Below are 19,697 nucleotides of genomic sequence, written 5' to 3'. Positions count from 1 at the left end.
TAATATTAAAATAAATAAAATTATATCTCATTTTTCTCTCTTAATTTAAAAATACTAATAATTTTCTTCTACCTAAAAGTTTGAAAAATTGCATTTTCCCCCAAAGGTTTAATTTTTCTAGTTTCAGCGACCACTCTAGGAAGGTCATCAGCCAACCTTCCCACCACTTGCCTCCCATGTGGTTTTCTGGTAATATCACATGGATTTGTGTGTCACTCAAGAATTTGTGCGTCATTCGATTGACACATAGACATTCAGACGAGATGATACATAGATCTATGTGATGTCGTCTGACCATTTTGATCAAATTTTTAATAGTTTTCATGCTGGAAAACCATGAAAACCACTGGGAAAGAAGGTGGTGGGAAGGCCAATCAATGACCCTTTTAGAATGGTCACCAAAATTGAAGAAATCAAACCTTAAGAGAAAATACAACTTTTCAAACTTTTGGATAAGAAAAATTATTAGTTTTTTAAACTAAAGAGTGGAAATGAAATATAATTTTATTTATTTTAATATTAATAGTAAAATAATAATTTTACTCTTATAACTGAAAGAAATTTAACAAAAATTAGATGATAGATAAATATTTGGGTTTTTGAAACCTTTACTTGAAAACAGATTAAACCTTGGGTGGGAATAAGTCTTATGGCCTATTAATAATGATCCAAACATAAGTAAAAATGTCTTGAAGGGGGAGTGCACTGAATAGGAGAGAATTAGAAATGACTTTCATGATCAACAAAATGATAATCAATCTCAATACGTTTTGTTTTGTATGAAGGATGGTAGTGGCATTAGATTATCACAAACAAGCAATGCTGAACTTGGCATTAGGTTTTCGAAGCAGAGCTATGTAATAATATTTTCAAAATCATTGGAACTTTGGTGAATCACTCAAGACCAATATCAAACTAAACAATTGGAAGATAACAATTTGCTGCCAATGTCCTTAATGTATTTTCCTTGGCTTTTATAATTGATTGGCATGTTATCGGTGAAATTCTTTGTATTACTTTCGATTTTTTTTTTCGTAACTTCTGAATATAGATATATTTCCAAAGGTATCAATGAATACAATTCGTTCATAGGAATTCTTTCAGGCTTCAATAAATGATGGGAATATTGTGCCACGGTACTCAAATTCGATTCTAGTTCAATAAATGATGGGAAAATTTATACGTATCTAATTTGAGTAATAGGTATATATTGATATGCATTATTAAATTATTGAGTGATTCTGAATTACGAATAAAATAACACCTAATTACATGATAATATATTATATGTATACTTATTTATGTATTTAAAAATATATATACATAATATTATTCTTCGAAAAAAGGAAACAGGAGAGGGAGTGCAACATGTAAAAGGGAAAACGATATTAAAAAAAAAAATGGTAAGAGACATATATTCATCTTGATTCCTCATACTGAGAAGTGCACAAAGGATACTATATGCTATAACTTAATCCAAATTATGACATCATTATGATAATTTATATGAATTGTAGAATTGTGAATTATAATCATATTTTTAAATTATTAAAGTTAGTATAATTATAATTATAATCCAAAAGTTAGTAAAATTATTATTTTTTTGGGTATTGAATCTAATGAATACTTTACATTTCTAATCCAAAAACTTTAGTATTTGGTATATTATACATTTTAAACAAATAATTAACTTTTTAGATTATTTATCAAACAATCACAATTAGATCATAATTCAATAATAAGAAGTTGTACTAACTATGTAATATATAGTCTAAAATTTGAAAACATGCAACGCCAAACATTTTGATTGTCTAGGAAATAAATTAAATTAAGTCCAAAGACTTATTCCCACCCAAATATTGCTGCTTTCTCAAATTTTCATATTTTAACTTTGAAAAACTTTTTTACGTATCTATGGATTATTAAGTTTATTAATTTTAAGAGTAAAATCATCATTTTACTAACAATTTTCTCTTATTCAAAAGTTTAAAAAGTTATATTTATCCCTTGCTAGGGTTTGCAATTTTTTCTCTTTTTCTCAGACGATCGAAGTTGACCGAGACCCTCAACAGTCCATCCTTTTCACCTGTCGTCGATGACCCTAACTGAGCCTTCCCATCTCTGAATCTGATTAAACCATGGTCAATTTGGTCATTGATGACCTTAAGATTTATGTTTGGTCGTTGGCCAATTTGCTCTATTTTCGTCTTCCTTCGATTAAGGTCATCAACGAAAGGTGAAAAGGATGGGCTCTTGAGAGTCTCGGTCAGCTTTGGTCATCAGAAAAAAAAGAAAGAAATTGCAAACTCTAACAGGGGCAAATGTAACTTTTTTAACTTTTAGGTAGAAGAGAAATTATTAATTTTTAAGGTTTTGGGAGAAAATATGATAAAATTTTAAAACTAACAGATTCAATTAACTTTAATAGCTTATGAGTGGGTAAAAATGTTTTTCAAAATTAAAAGGTGAAACTTGAAAAATATCAATATTTGGGTGGGAAAAAGTCTTTTGGCCTTAAATTAACTATTTTATTGAGGTATCTACTAGTTCAACCAGCTCATGTAGCCATGAAATCCAGATAATGCCCATTTTGCCTTCACACGTAACCTTATGTAAACTCCAACACCCATCATCAACTTTCATTTCCAACAAGAATTCTATAAATTTATACTAAAAAATCACAAAATTCAAACAAGATTTCCATATGAATCTAGGTACATAACTATATTTTTTGTTATTTATTTATTAATGATTATATGATTTGACGTACATTTTGTAGACATGATGTTGTTAAGTAGTTGTATAAACACTAGTGGATTTAAGCGTAATATGATATTTAGTTGTAGGAAATAGAGATTATATGTAATTTTTCATATTAAGCGTAATAAGTAATTTTACAATAAGGGGTTATAACACTAATTATCTTTAAACCTCTTAATTCTTATATTTTAACTTTGAATATAAAGGTTCCGAAAATTATATAAATTACGAGGTTAATAAGAATTTTTTGAAAATTATAGAATTTACATGGCATTTTCAAACTTGGATTTGATTGCTTATGGAAAATCAGATTTTACTGTTATACTTACAAATATACCCATGGAGTTATTGAAGACTTTCCCCCTCTCCCTGGACTTTTGATTAATGGATATCTAACCACGTCCATTTATCTAATCGAAATAAATTCTTAATTTTTGTAAAAATTAAACCTGTACACCCCAAATGATAACTAATAGATTTAACCACCTAGGTAAAAGCAATTAAAGATGTGCAACAAAAAAAATAAAATATAATTATTGAATTTAGTATTTAAATTTTTTTGCAAATACGTATTTTGAGTTTCTGTTTAAAAAAAATTCAGTTTCCCCTCTACAACAAAATATAATTAAAAAATATATTTTTAGCTAATAATACTAAGTTTCTATAAAAAGTTAAATAAATTTAATATTAATTATTATTAAAAAAATAATTTAAAAATAAAGTGGGAGATGGTGTTTTCTTAGAGGTGTAATTGCACTAAGTTAAGTTGAGCACCTTTATATTTATATTTATAGTATACAAATAAGATTTTCAAAATGCAAGTGTAAAATTTAAAACTATTTGGAACTGGAAAACATTTTTGCCAAATTGAGGTATTGAGATCAACTCAAAAGTTAAAGTTGAGCGATTTGAGTTTGAGCTTGACTCAAAATTAGTTAAGTCAAAGCCGATCTCAATATATATATATATAAAATGTTTGAAATGTTAAACTTAAAATATTTGTATACAAATATATTAAACAAGATTTTGAATACATTAACATATTAGATGTGTGCATAATTTAATTCAAATTATAAAACCAAAATAAACCTTTTAAAAATTATTATTTGATTTGTAAAATAATTTGATTTGAGTTGATAAATTTTTAAAAAATAGTTTTCAGTTTGATTTGTAATTTGGACGCTTGTTAAACCGAACCAAATTATAAACTGTATTTTTTTTAATTCATATATATAACTATATTTGACAAAATTTTTTAATGAGCAATTAAGTGTATAACTTGTTTTTTTCATATTTATTTTATAATTTTCTTTACATATATATTTATATATATTTTTGTGTGTGTGTGTGTGTGTGTGTGTGTCTCTCTCTCTCTCTCTATATATATATATATATATATATATATATATATATTTTGCAAGTTTATATTATGCACCGAAAAATTATAGTTCAATTAATTATATATATATAAAAGTAAATGATTTTAATAGATTCATATCATAATTCAAATTGGGTAAAACTATAATTTTCTAGTTTATTTTAGTTTGAAACCTAAAATAGTTTAATTTGGTTTGAAAATTTTTCAAACCGTTTTTTCAGTTTGGTTTGAAAAATTTTCAAACTATATTAAATTAAATTATGCACACCCCTGTAACATGTAATATCATTTTTTATTGGCCAAAGGACTATTTTTCCCCCAAGGTTTTGCCCATTTCAAAACACACAATCGCAACATTTAAAAAACTTAAACATTCACTCATTTCTAAGCTTTCGTTAAAATTTTCGTTAAATATAAGAAAAAAATCGTTATTTTAATAATAATATTAAAAATATATGATTGTATCTTTTTTTTTTTAGGTTTTAAAAACTACCAACTTTACCTCCACTCAAAGTTTAAAAAGTTAACATTTCATCCCTAAGGTTTGTGCCTTCTCCCGTCACCATCATTCTAGCTGAAGATCGATCCTTTCTACCCATCTTGTAGATTCGATCGCTCTGAAGACATTATTGGTGATTGACGTGCAACGAATCATAGAAAGCTGATGGATCTCGTGGTTTTTCGATTCCCATGATAGATCTCTTGTCGATGGTCAAGTGTTGTTTGAGTCGTCACAAATTAGTCAAAAGAAAACGAACTTCATTCGATGAAATTACTCTAATGAGAAGGTCAACAATAGAAAAAAAAGATGGTGAAAAGACCAATCAATAGCGAGAACGGATTTTGGTAGCCAGAGAATGAAAAAAAAAACATTAGGAGGAAAGCAAATTTTTTATAACTTTATTTTGAGAGAAAATTGTTAGTTTTTAAATCAAGAGAGGAAAATAAAATATAATTTTATTTATTTTAATATTATTGATAAAATAATAATTTTATTTTTAACGTTAATAGAAAATTCTTAGATATATAAAAATAAACTAAATTTTAAGTGAGTATTTAAATTTTAAAAATTTTTCAAATATATATTTGTTTTTTCATCGAATCCTGGGTGGGAAAGAGTCCTTTGCCTTTTTTATTCGATTATAAATATAACTAATATGTTGCAGAGAGATTAACCACTCTCTTCAACTCACTGGGGGCTCGAAAGCAGTCCTTCTACGGACAAAGAAGAAGGTAATAAATAATTGTGGAAATTCGGTTAAATTTAATAATATAGTTTAATTATAATATTAATTTTCCTTTATTAATACAAATAATATATTATAGAAAATAATTACCCTTTCTTGGAATAAGTAACGCTACGGCGAAACGGAGGAGAGCGTGCATGTGCATGTGCATGCTCACCTAAAATATTGGGCCCGACTAAAATTACCTTTACTTGCATGCCTCAAACAGTACAATTTCTCTCCATATTAAAAAAGAACTGGATTTTTCCTTAAATTAACAAACTTTTAACTTAACATGTTAAAGTTGTCTAACATAATGCCCCGGGCTGGGGGGTAAATTTAGCGATAGGAAAACAAACTTTATATATAAAAAAAATATAAATTTAAATTTTTTTAAGTGATCTTTTAAAATTAAATTATTAACTTATTTGATTCAATGATTATCAAATCGATCATTAAACTTAAGATTTGATTTGTTTAACATAACTGATTTTACTTTAAAAAGACAATCCAACTCTAGTGGAGTTCTTCGTTTAAAAAAATTTTAAAATTTTAAATCTTAACAACAATTTACAGATAAGTACATTATAAATGAAAGAATTATTTAAGACAAAAGGTTAACAATTGAATATACAAATTTTTAAAATATTACATGAATCAATTACATTGATCTCCCCTCAAGTTTCAACTCTTTAGTGGTGCATAAAAAAGAAAATCATGTTAACACAAGCAGACCACTCTTCAAACTTTTGTTTAGGGTTCGATCGTATAATATAATATAATATAATATAATGTGTATTATAATATATTGATAATTATCTTTTTGGTTACAAAGTTTTTAAGTACTAAAAATCTTGGGCCAATTTTCCAGCCCAAATAAGCCCTACCCCTTTGTTGCCTAGATTGACCAATCCAAATAATATATTAACATGTGCTTTTCTGTTCTTTCCACCATGAAAGGTTTTTTTTTTTTACCCTAGAAATTAAGTTTAAGTATTTGGATTCAAGATCTAAAAGATGTACCAAAAGTCTCGGTTCATAAAGAAGGTACCATCTTAACATTAAATTGTGGTCCTACCCTCACCCGTCGCTCTAATTAAAAACAATTCTGTCCACTTCCTTTGTACCTTAATCGACATCCGTAACCTTAAATTATATCATCTTCTCTATCTCCTCACCTATTTTGTTGATCATATAAATGAAGCTGAAGACAAACCACACCATCTTATTAACTTTGTGTCCACAATAAAAACAAATGAACAAGGTTGATGGTGAGCAAAATGAATACGGCAATGTGAAATGGTCAAGAAGTTGGAACTGTTCCAAACTCACCAAACCCTAATAATAAGATGGGTGGTAAACTAGCAGTAGATGGTGAATTTAATTTAATCCCTCTTTTAAGAGTTTATCAGGGTTTTCAAAACTATAATAGATCAATGAGTTTGATCAATTAAATTATAAACTAGTTTATCACCCGATTTATATATAAATATTAATTTGTTTAAAATTCAATCAAATTTGATAAATCTGTTGAACCAAAAACCTATTTAAAATCAATAAAACTGGGTTTATATAATACTATCAAATTTTTATCTTATTAAAATTTAAAAGAGTTATAATTGTTAAAATTTTAATTAAATTAATGATAACATTTATAATTGGTTTTTCCTTTATTTACATAATAGAGTATTAATTATTTAATTAATATATTTGAAATTATATTTTATATTTAAAAAATATAATAATTAATAATTATATTTAAAAAAATACATAATAATTTAGTAATAGATTAAATCAATTAATTCTTTGATTGAATTGGTTAATTATTTAATTGAATTAATTAAACTATAAATTAATAAAATAATTAATTCAATCACCAATTCGACTTTAAAAATATTGGAGTTTATATAATTGTAGCCTTTCTTTCTTTCTTTCTTTCGTAAAGGTGAAGTAAATTGAAAGCCACACTATAATTCCCCTTTAAAAACTCTAGCTGTGTTTCACTATTTTCTTTCTTAACAAACCCTTCATCATTTCATTTATATGACCCACCAAAAATTCTCTCTCTCTTTACTTGACGTAGTCTTAGAATCTTTCAATTCGTCACTCAGTTTGACGTCAGTTTCATTACTTTTTAACTTGTCTTTTCTACAAATAAAAAAGTAATTTTTCCCTATTTCCTGCTTTTACAAATACATGACAAATTCACTAGTTTAGATCTCTTGCTAAGGCACGCAAAGCAATTCAGCCCCGAACCCCCTCTCCCCCGTATTTTAAAAATTAATAAATTTATTTTATCTTTAAAATTTTTTTAATTTTAAAAAATAGTTTTTTCAATTTTAAAAAATAGTTTTTTCTCCCTCGCTGACAACTATAGGAACTAAGAGAAGACTTTATAGACGATCACTGTTTCTTCTTGGATGGTGACAAAAAGACAGAGACATTCTTTTATTGATGGAGACAAAGAAGCGTCTCTTCGTTGATGTTTTGTCTCTGCCAACGAACAAATGCCTATTATCGTCTCCTCTCAACTATCATTGTGCCGGTTGGTCACCATAGAGAGAGGGAAGAAACTTGAGATTTCGGGATGAAAAAGCTACTTTTTAAAACTGAAAAAGTTTTGAAAATAGAGTGAAATGTTAATTTTCAAAATTTAGAATAGAAAAAGGATAAAAGTATAATTTTTTAATGTTACTAGTAAAATAACAGTTTTATCTTTGATCTCAATAAAAAATTCTAACAGAAGTTAAATGATGATTGAATATTTAAGTTTTTAAAAATTAATGAATATGTATTTTGAGATTTCACTATATCTTAAATGGGAATAAGTCTTTTGGTCAAAAAGAAAACAAATTCATTGTTCTATGTGACATCTAAACTGCCATAAAGTAAGTCTTTTGGCCAAAAAGAAAACAAATTAATTGTTCTATGTGACATCTAAACTGCCATAACGAAGCTCATGAGGTTGCATATTTAGTGTTTGATTCCGTGTCCAATTTCCACAGAAGAGGATCCGAAAAATATGCTGCTACAAGGTAGTCGATATACTAGTTAACAAATTGTTTTTGGAATTAGGAAATGAAATAGGTTCAAAGAATCCAGAGACGACTGCATGCCAGTCAATGGTAAATGAACTCACAAGCTATTGTAGTTCCTTCCGAATGACAAATTAAGGACCATTGCTCAAGATAAATGCCAAGAAGAAAAAGCTATTCTAATTTTCCCTTTAGATCAAGACAAATTTTGTAACAAAAACATGATAGAAAGTGACGTTCGATCAGCCTCACGTCCATCTTAAATGTCATGAAGCAAATTAAAGTAAAAATTTAGAACAAATAAATTTACCATGGAAGTGAAATTCTATTTGAGAGGTGTACATCCGGTTTAATTCAGATTTTAAAGTTTTTTTTTTCAACCAAATTTAAAAAACATAGGCTAAAAATTTTTTAAATTACACTAAAAAAATATAATTTGATGTAATTTAGAGTATGATTTAAATCTATTAAAATTATTATTTTTAAATATATATTATTTAATATAATTAATTGAATTATAATAATCTAAAATATAATATAAATATGTAATATATATATATAAAATATAAATATGCAATTATAATATTTTAAACAGTTTGATTCAATTTTACAGTTTAAATCAAACTATACATCTTCCTAATTCTATTGTTTGTTTTGTCATAAAATAAAAGTTGATGCATACATATATGACCTGATTTTCATATTAACCAAATGAGAAATTATTCATATAACAAAGCAATTTATTCATGAAAAAGGGGGGAAAAAAAAAAGAACTACCGAATAACATTATTTATAGCAGACGAATTTGTTGATTAAATTTCAACAATGCATCGTTGGACAAACTGAAATTTAATGGCGGCGCCAGTGGCACAACAAGCAATGCCTTTATTCTTCCCACCAAACGAGATATAAGCCGGACAGTTAACATTCAATCGATACTTTCGTTCAAACAAAGTCCCAACTTTCGACTTAATTTGCCCATCAACCTTTATATTCAGCAGCACCATCCCAGTATTCAAGTCTTCGGTCAAAGCATCAGCGACCAATGGCGACAAAGGCACGGCATTACCGCACACAAACGGCGACCAAACAGTGATATCTTTGTGACCCTGGTAGGTCGTCGGAAGCATAGTCGCAAGTGTTATCTGCTGGTTCCTGTAAGTAGCGGAGACTTCAACCTTTTCGTAGTATATACCTATATTCTGGTTGGGGTTCCGGGTGGAGATTGTGACTTGAAGATTTGTGGTTAAGACTGTTGGAGATGAGAGGGAGGAGAGGCTGAATGTAGAAAGTGTTGCATCCTGGAGGACGAAGGTTGGTTTTGTAGGCGTTGTGATTACCCAGAACAGAAAGATGACGAGGAGGTTAGCAAAGACAAAGGCCACGATGACAATGATTAGCCATCGTCGAGGCAGCTTGCACTTGCTGTCGTCGCAACACTCCTTGTGGTCGTGGGAACACTCCTTGCCCATATTTGGGGCTGAGAATGTATATGAACAATTGGGTTCAAGAGAATTTGGGAGATGAATTTACGGAGAGAGTTGGTGTTATATGTAGAGGAAATTAAAGATTACGTTAAACATCATGTTATATAGACATTGATGGGAAATTGACGCAAAAGGGCCTCGTAAGTAAATTTTGAAAGAGTCCAAAGCATGGGGTCGATCCCAGTTAAATTACAGTGAAATGACATGTGAATTAAGACCTCGACCGCCTCACTTCACATGTCTGAGAAATGTCATGGGGAATCAGGTCTACGTTTGATTATCATATAAGAAAAGAAGGGGTCTGAGTTTTTTTTCTATTCTTTTTTGAGAAAATTGTGAGCCCCTTGATTGAGGCGTATGATATGATTAAACATGATCTGAAAATTTTATGTGATTTACATGGAAGTGACTTAGTACTTGTATGAATTTATTGATAATTAATTGTTGGTACGTTTCTGAATTGCTGCATTGTCATAAATTATTGATTAATCGAATTCAATAATTACGAAATTATTTATCAAAATGTTTGCCCAAATATGTAAATTTATATCCATATGTGTTATTGCACTCCTAGTTTCGTATTTCTACTTAATTTATGTTTTAAATATATCTTTTGAATTTAAAATATATTAAATATGTATTTTTTTAATATTATTTATTTTTTATAAATTTTTTAAAATATAAAAATATCCCTTATATTTTTAATTAATTATCCAAATCTCTAATCTTTCTCAATAATTTTTTATAATAATTGAATCTTAATTATATGTTATATTATATTAAATTTAATACTTTACGTTTGAATGATTAACTAGAATGTACATAAAAAGTATTAAAATTATATTTAGTATTATTATATTTTTAGGCATATATTATTAATGATATAATATATTATTAATAATATGTCATATTAAGCCCATATATACACATTTCATGTTATTTCATTTTCATGTTTAAAGCAAATTTTATAAGATTGAACAGGCTGTGGTTTCAACTGCATTTTGAATATGTAGGGGCAAGTGCATGTGCATGTCCATGTGCATGTGCATGATTTATTGTTGGCTCGTCATTATCCGATAATGATATATTTGGATTCCTTCATAGCCTATCAAATTCTAAAATCATTTACATCATGCATTTTAATTTTTAATAATTTTAGCACAAAACAAAACAATAAAGTTGTACCTTGGAAACTCCAAAAATCTTATAAATAAATAAAAAGTGTTTGCATTTAGTCTAAACTATTATTATAATATTTAAGAAACTATTCTGAATGCAGTTCTTAGACGTTTCCAATTTATGTTTGGTCAAGTCTCCTTTTTCTAACAAACAAGCAAATAATTTCTTGGTCATAAAAGTTAAATGGGTAAGTGTAAAATCTTTAAATAGTCTCAATTCAAGCTGTTATATTCATAGTTTTACTTAGTAAGCATATTTGATTTGGCTCCAAAAAAAAAAAAAAAAAATTTAGTTTGATTAAAATTTCTCATGATTAAAGAAGAGTATTATCCAAGATAACATATGGGTTTGGCGAAAAGAGGTTGAGGGAAATCACAGTTCCTCCTCTTTAGAATTTTTAATCTACAAACTCTTAATCAAAATTTATTATTTTTTTTTGACACAGCAATTTTGTATATTAACTCTAATTATTTTACTTTTCTAAATAATGGCATCAGTCTGAACTATTTCTTTTTTTTTAAATTTATCCTAATATTTTTCATCTTTTTCTATTCTCTTCTTCATCACTTCCTCATCCCTTGGCTTATCGATAATTCTGTTTTCTTTATTTTTTTTCGCATCAACCAAAATCTAGCCACCGCTTGGATGGATTAATTGGAGAGCCAGAAGGCGACACCTGATAGAGAGAATGAATGGGGAGAAGAAAAGAAAATAAAGGAAGAGAAAAAGGAGGAAAAAGAAGAAAAAAGGAGAAAAATAAAAGAGGAAAAAGACAAGGAGGAGAAGAGAAAGGGTAGGAGAAAAGAGGGAGATTAAAAATAAAAAAGGAAGAAAGGACAGAAAAAAACAGAAGTTTTTTATTTTAACCGAGTTACAATTTGGGTGAGAGTGTGTTTTAAAAATTTATAGGGGTGAGAACTTGTACTTTCCCCCAACATTAGGTGTGAAACAGTAATTTTCTCTATGGTAAAACCTGGGAATAAGGGAAATTATGTGAAGCAGAGAGTGATGAATGAAGTTCAAGAGCATGTGAAGCAGAGGGAGACAATTAACTCAGATGCCAAAGTGAAATATGGTCACTTCAATTAACAAGACAAACCTGGTGGGACAATGTAGTCGGCAAAGAGTAAATGCATGAAGCTGCCATTTGGAATTCCACATGCACCCCTCTTCATTTTGAGAAATGGACATCCCAAGGACTTCACTGTTGCTTTAGGACAAATACTTTGAATCAAAGAGAAATGTGGGAATAAAGCTGAGCTTTCTCCAGGAACATCCTGTACCGAAAAGAGGCAATAATAATAGAATCGTATGCTTCAAGTTATTGGCTGACGGGATCCTCCTTCACTCCATGAAATTCTTAAGTCCAAAACCAAACCGATTAAAAATATATAATACAGGAGAATTTAAAGCAACCCCTTAATATTTTTACCCGGTTTGATTTAGTATTTGATATCTTAAACTAGTTTTCTTTATATAGATTGGATGTATGAAAATTGAAGAAGGTATGCAGATGTTGAAATGGTTAACAGATGATGTAGTGACTATCAATAATGTTAATGTGACTGAAGTCAATTTGAAGCTATGGATATGCCATTTCATGGCAACAAAAGACATTCCCATCGCTCTCAATGGCTGCTCCATCTCCAACTCATAAAGTGAAGTTTATTATCATTTTCTTAACATTTCAATTAGTTATCATTCCAATTAGTTATCATTCATCATTCAAGGGTCCCATGCATACATACATACATGGATATTATCAATTGTTATAGATAGGGTTGAATTCAAACTGAGTCGAGTTTGAACTCGCTTGAGCTCGAACTTGGCTCAGTTCACATATAACTAAGCTCGAGTTCGAGCTTATGAAAGCCAAATTCAAATTCAATTCGACTCATTTTTTATTATTAAAATGACCTCATATTAATGTATATTAATTTAAACAACGTCATTTTGTATTAAAATTTTTAATTGAAAAATCTGACGAGTAACTTGAGCTCGAGATTAAGTTCAACCGAACTCGACTAAGACTGACTCATTTCAAGCTTGTTCGAGTCAAGCTCGAGTTCAAACTCGAAAAAACTCGATTTGAATCCAACCCTAGTTATAGAAGCTAATCATGGGGCCGTCAGGCTAATAATATACGTTTAAGTATGGTGGTTGTGCGTGACGATTTTTGATTCTGTAAGTCGGTCAAAACACACGCTAGTTTCCATTTTTGCTTGGATTTAAAGGAAAACATGTTCGTTGACCTATCATTTCAATATCAAATCAGTGATCTTTCTGAACAGAAAAGGCCTGTCAATACCCTTGATTTCATCTACGTAATTTACCAAACATATAATCATAACTCAGGAGTGTAATCTAGACAATGTTGTAGAGAAGCAGTAGTTTCACGATAAAATCTACCCAAGTGAATATATGAAGCCAGAGAAAACCAAGAAAACCTGAGAGATTAAACAATTGGGTGATTTCCTAGTCCCATCTCATCCTACTTCATGGGTTGGATCAAAAGAAACAAACACTATACAGCAACACTCACATAACAACACCAGAGGTATTGCATAAGACATTAGATTTGTTTGTTTATATAGAAAAAAAGATGGAAACACTTAATTTTAATAAGCCATTCATTACCAATAACCATAAGATAATTGAGCAAATATACAGACAATTGCAGTATGAAAGTCAACCCTAGACATGACTTCAAAGCATTCAATTACAAAGTGTGAATGTAAAGGCCAAATTATCAGACAACTACCAGAACAAGATTTTGAAGGTTTTCCCTGGTTGCTCATGAAAGTCAGCAGTCACATGTCATTACAAAAATCTCCAGTGGTAAACTACTATCAAACTTTAATCACCACTCAAGTCCAAAACACTCATAAAATGATGAATTATTATATGACCTAAAACAAGTAGTCTGTTAGAACACATCTGCTTCTGTCTTGAAGGTTTACCATAAGTGGCATGAAAGAAAGAGCAAAGCATCGTTACATCAGGGGTTCATAGCTGAAATTGGAAAATTCTTGGCTCAAGGAGGAGAAGAAAAATATGTTTTGGATAGCTTTATGCTAAGGAGGTCACCAATGGCAAAAATATTGTTCTCTTAATTGGGTTTTGGATAGTTACAAGGGTCTGATTGTAGCATAGGTCTGTACACATTTATTTCCTGTGCAGTGTATAAATAAATCAGACTTTCTTCTTCATTGCTTCTGTTTTTGTGTGCGTGTTTTGTTTCTTGTAATTGTAGGTGGGACTGGAGGGATCCTGTCATAGTCTAACTCTAATTTCAGAACAACTGTTATATTCATCTCACCCCAACATAATTCAACCTAAAATGCTTAAAGTCACAAAAGGTAACAAAATATTGAGATGAATAATATTTTCTTATAATTTGATCTTTCCTTCCTCAACCACACAAACCTGGAGGAAAGGAATTCTGTACCTTCATATTTGTACAAAATGCTTTATTCAAACTCCATCAACAAGTTATATTCAGAAATCATTCGGAATTCTTTCAGTACATTAGGTTAAACACATGCATGACACTAGTCCTACAATCTCTAAGAGCCTAGCAACCAGCTCTCCACCCTTATCTATATTTATCCATCTACCCATTCTCACTGTCCACATAATTTACTTTAAGACATAAATTTGTACCTACTGCTCCATATGATATAATTGAATTGTTCAAACAGTTAAGAAACCGTTCACATGCACCATCAACAGTAGCAAATCTCAGACAGTATACCGTTTCAAATACATCCCCAAATTATATTATTTCTTGGTCCCTTAAAATCTACTTCTACTTTCCCAAGAAATCCAAACATGAAATGACAGATATATTTAACGCAAGAACAGTAATGATAAATCAGACAACCATCGTTTTCAATTGGCAAACAACAACATCCATTTGAATTGTATGGAAAAAAATACAAACAACTCAATAACAACAGCATTAGTAAGCTTTCATGCAGAAGTGAGTTCTCTTTTTCTATAAACAAATAAAATCTAATAAAAGGCAAACCAGCAGCACTGCAAAGAAGATCGCACAAGGGGTTAATAGTTACTGTGACCCAACAAAACAATTGAAAAAGAGAGAAAAAAAAAAACTATAATGCTTATTTTTTTTCTTTTTCTTTGAAAACTACTATAAAACCACCTATAAAATCCATTGATATCTAAAAAACAGATTGCAGAAGCCTTAAGTACCAGATTATTGGTTTATTTGTTAAAAAGAGATCCAGTCAAGAGACATTGAATCCAACATACCCTAAAATAATAAAAAAGCATTAACTCATTTCAATAAGATTAAAAATTCAAATTTAAAACACATCTCCCTCTCATTTTTCATTAGATCAAGAGAGATTCATAGAGAATCACTGCTTATTGATTGAGTAAAACATCGGAAAGTATATGAGTTAAATACTCAAAATCTAAGCATGTGGACTTTTACACTGGCCTTAAAAACCCATTCAGCCTTTTATGCTGGTAACAGTTTAATAGATCACAGGTTAATATGGCAGGCTAGAGCTTTCATATATGTTTTACTTCAAAAATATATCTAGGCTCTGAATTGGGCCAGAACAACACTTAGTGAGACAAAACCTGGTCTTATAATATGACCTTAACTTTGTTCTGAGAGTGTTAGAGATGCAAGGTTGAGAAATGTGAATTACGGCAAAAAAAAAGCCAAAACATAACTCTTCGAATATGAAAAGAATATTAATCAAAGAGGCTCAGATTCTTCTTTTGGTGACATAAAGATGACAATATTCAATTATCCTAAGCACAGCAAGATTTTAAATTTTAGCTGGTACACTTGAAAAGCATATTGGGAAACAAGATGCAAAATCATATGAAGAAACAACAGTCTATGACCTAAGAAATGCAGATATCTTTCACTCAAGCTTTCAACAATCAATCTTTTGGAATGCTAACTCTTAGATACTTTTACCAAAGATCCTTTTTATCTGAGAAGAAGAATCACTCAGGCCAGTCAAGCCAATGGAAAAGTGAGAAAACAAGAAAAATTTGTAAAAATATACAAAGACTGAACCAAATATACTCCAAATTGAGTTGTGGATACTGAATAGTTTAGCTGGTAAGGTTTCTATAATTGTGGTCTTGGAATTTAAGCCATTTCCTAGAGTTTAAGGTTAGTGAAGATTTAGTTAGAGTTAACAAGGAATGGAGTAAGGGGCAAAAGATGAGAGGGCTAAAGAATGTAGGGGAAAAAAACAGCCACAAGCAGACAAGTGCAGTTAGAGGAGAGAAAACACAGGCATGGTTATTTAAAATCAAAGCAAATGCTAACACTATGGCATGATTATTAGTGGTCGAGTTGATAAAGGAAAGTGATAAGTTGAATGTCAAAGGAGTATTGAACATGAAAAGCTGATAATCAAATTATCTATTACATTAAAATTGAACTCTTTGAAAAATGCGCATAGAACACTTTGTTTCAACATATGAAGTATCACAGCCATTGATTAGCAGCAGGAAGGAGGATCCAATACCTCAATGAGCAGTGACTTACCACCCTCAAAGAAGAGAATGCTCTACGAACATACATTAAAAATGGTTCAAAGCCAAAAGAATAAATGAAGATCCAAAACATTGACACCTGACACTGCCAATCACCTATCCAAACTAGCTGCAATGAAGCACAATTGTGTACCATAATGCAAGATGGCACTGACATTTATCACTTAGTGCTTACCCAAAGGAGCCACAATGCACTGCATCACCTTGGTAGCTCCTCTTTCATTAGCAAGTATCAGATGCTTATCCAAAGAAAACATATTGCAACACCAAAACATAGTGCAATTGCCCAAAAGACTCTGATTTTCAAACAAACATGTTGGATTGCTTACCTTTTATGACAAAGATCTTCACAACTAAGGAAAAAAAACTGGTATATTTTTCCAACTGAGTAGTACAAGTTTGTTCAGAAAAATATTCTTATAGCTCACCTCAATGGTATCACAGTTATGTCATTTTAAGAATTAAGGCATAGTCATGCACTCACCACGCTCTTCTGTTTAAGCGTCTAGGACTCTTCAAGCTCAAGGTCTTGAGGCCATTCAATCCCAGTAAAAAGCTAGACATCCAGGTTCTACCAAAAGGCTACTTAAAACATCCATCCCCTTGTCATCTATAGTTATTTGTGGTAATGACCACTAATAAAATCATGGATATCAGGGCTGAATTGAATCATTGAGATCAAATGCTGAGAGTATTCTCAAAAGCACATATAAACACTGCAAAGCTTCCTATTCATTGAAAATGAATAAAAATCCCATTAATTGTCCATGAATCAGGACTAGTACAATATATTCAATATTCATCTAAGGATTCATACCAAACATCTCATTTGAGTTCTCATTCTTTCAGTGAATAAGAATACATATACTTAACAATTGACACACAAGTATTTCTAAAATAACTAGGTTGATAAAGTAAAACACAAAATCCACTCCAAGCAAAAGAGCCATAACAACTTGTAAATAACAGATAAGGAAAACCAAAAATATTTTCAATTGAATAGCAGCAATAAATAAGAGCATAGATTATACAGCCACCCAACCCCTAGTCCATGTACATCTAAACAGCATTGATTCACATAATAACATATATAATTCATCTTGAAATTACATTAAATCCTTAAAAAAACTAGGTATATTTCAAGATAAATGCGAGCTAAAAACTACTACCCAGACAAACAAACATACCTAAATAGCAACCCTACACTTCTTGGAACCACCTACCAAGTTTCCCGATTGATTATTAGACGAAAGACTGACCGCCGCGTCATCACACCAAACCCTAACCCATTTTCTCCTCAGTCTCCACCCACGGTATTTGAACCTCGCCAAAGCCTCCAGCCTGAAATCAAACTTCACCGATCCACCACTCCTATCCGAATTTATACCATTCAACGCTTTATTTCCAATATAGGAACCAACTACCGCGAACTTGGCATTTAATTCCGTCCGATTGCGTGTGCCCTGGTTAAAAGGAGGCATTTGTGTTTGTGACAAGGGCACAGAGTCGCGGAAAATCGCCGAATCGACGTCGTCATAGTAGACGCTCATTTTCTTATTGGGGTTATAGGCCTGTAGGCGCGCGTCCCAGTTGGCAGTAAGTTGAGAGTTATTGGTAGAGAAGTTGGAAACAGAGAGAGAAGTGAGAGAAAACTCAGGGACACGTGGCCGAACGACGAGCCAAAAGACGAAAAGAATGACCCCGAAGATGATAGCAAGGGCGATCATTGTGATAACGAAGGAACGGACAAAGGCGGGGCGGCGGTAAATAGGAGTCTGGGCTTGATAATAAGGGTTGTAGGCGTAGGGCTGAGAGGACGGCGGCGGAGCCGCGTAAGGGTAGGCGGTGTTGGGAGGCGGATGAAGGTGACCATTTTGGTTGGGAGCGGGATAGCCGCTGACGGGTCTGGAAGGGTTATCCATGGAATTTTAATGAAAGATTTAGAGATAAGATGGGGAAAATAATTTTGCCTGGGTTCGGTCGGGCACGCGAAGATGTAAACGCGTAATGGAACCGTCTCCTTGATGTGTCTGTCAGGTAAAGTAGATTCCTTGCTTTGGATTTTATTTGGAGGAAATATCTTTTTTTTAAAATATCTTTTTTTTAACCCAAGGTCGGTCTGTATTTATTGATTAGATAAATAATTATTTTTTAATAAAAATTTATTTATAAATAAGTATTTAAATTTTTAAAAATTGGTAGATAAAAATTTGAGATTTTATTATATTTTGAGTAGAAATAAGTCTTTTAATTTTTTAAATATAATAAAATTATGTGTATAAACTTTGAGAATACAATTAGATATATATTTAATATGTGTTATTATATGATTAAATAATTTTAAATTAATAACAAAATAATATCTGATAATATAATAATACATATAAATATATATTTATTTGTGTATTTAAAGTGTCAGATTACTCATAATATTGCCCTTTTGGATAAGGCATTCAATAATGTTAATAAAAAACATAAATAAGGGGAAAATGTCAATGAGAACTAGTAAAAAGCAGTGTTTGGAGAGTTGTAAGTGTGGTGGTAGTAAAATTTCATATTCAAATGTAGGCCCCAAAGCCCCATCGAGTCATCCATTATATTTAAAAAATTTAGACTAGTAAACATTGAATTTACACTTAATTATGTTGAAGGTGGATTTAAATCGAATCGACCTTAAAAATAGGTTGACTTAAGTTGGACTCAAAAAATTTTAGAAATGGTTTGAGTTTGTTTTGAAAAAAATTTTGAGTTTCATAACTCAATTTATGGCTCAAGTTCAAAAACTTGTTTTTTGTTACTTTAGAACCCAAATTTGATTTGTAGAAAGCATAAATAAATGCCCAAAATTTTTAGACCCAATAGATTAGGAAACTTAATTGCCAAAAATATAAATGGAATCATAACGAGATAAAAATATAATATCATGTAAAAAATAGAGAATATGTCAACCAGATTCATTAACTCACAATAAAAATTCAACAATATCATATAATATCTATATCTCCTAACAACCCACCAAGATCTTCTAGTCAAATACAACCACCAAACTTATGAGCAATCAAACAAACTCCAATGTGAATCT

General features: G+C 30.4%; 2 protein-coding genes across 2 annotated transcripts; both read right to left on the bottom strand.

Annotated features, from left to right (window-relative positions):
• Positions 1–9,078: 9,078 nt before the first annotated feature.
• Positions 9,079–9,978, bottom strand: LOC123205683 (NDR1/HIN1-like protein 1). The gene has a single exon (XM_044622704.1). The coding sequence runs from the start codon at positions 9,869–9,871 to the stop codon at positions 9,212–9,214; it is 660 nt and encodes a 219-aa protein (XP_044478639.1). The 5' UTR covers positions 9,872–9,978; the 3' UTR covers positions 9,079–9,211.
• Positions 9,979–17,585: 7,607 nt separating this feature from the next.
• LOC123196913 (NDR1/HIN1-like protein 10) lies at positions 17,586–18,646 on the bottom strand. The gene has a single exon (XM_044611063.1). The coding sequence runs from the start codon at positions 18,535–18,537 to the stop codon at positions 17,803–17,805; it is 735 nt and encodes a 244-aa protein (XP_044466998.1). The 5' UTR covers positions 18,538–18,646; the 3' UTR covers positions 17,586–17,802.
• Positions 18,647–19,697: the final 1,051 nt, after the last annotated feature.

The sequence above is a fragment of the Mangifera indica genome, chromosome 2 (assembly GCF_011075055.1).
Source record: "Mangifera indica cultivar Alphonso chromosome 2, CATAS_Mindica_2.1, whole genome shotgun sequence".
NCBI classification, from domain to species: domain Eukaryota; kingdom Viridiplantae; phylum Streptophyta; class Magnoliopsida; order Sapindales; family Anacardiaceae; genus Mangifera; species Mangifera indica.
This window is presented reverse-complemented; position numbering and strand designations above follow the sequence as displayed.

Bases quoted from the DNA above. Each gene is read 5' to 3' on its own strand.
- LOC123205683 (XM_044622704.1), bottom strand. From the start codon at position 9,871: ATGGGCAAGGAGTGTTCCCACGACCACAAGGAGTGTTGCGACGACAGC.
- LOC123196913 (XM_044611063.1), bottom strand. From the start codon at position 18,537: ATGGATAACCCTTCCAGACCCGTCAGCGGCTATCCCGCTCCCAACCAA.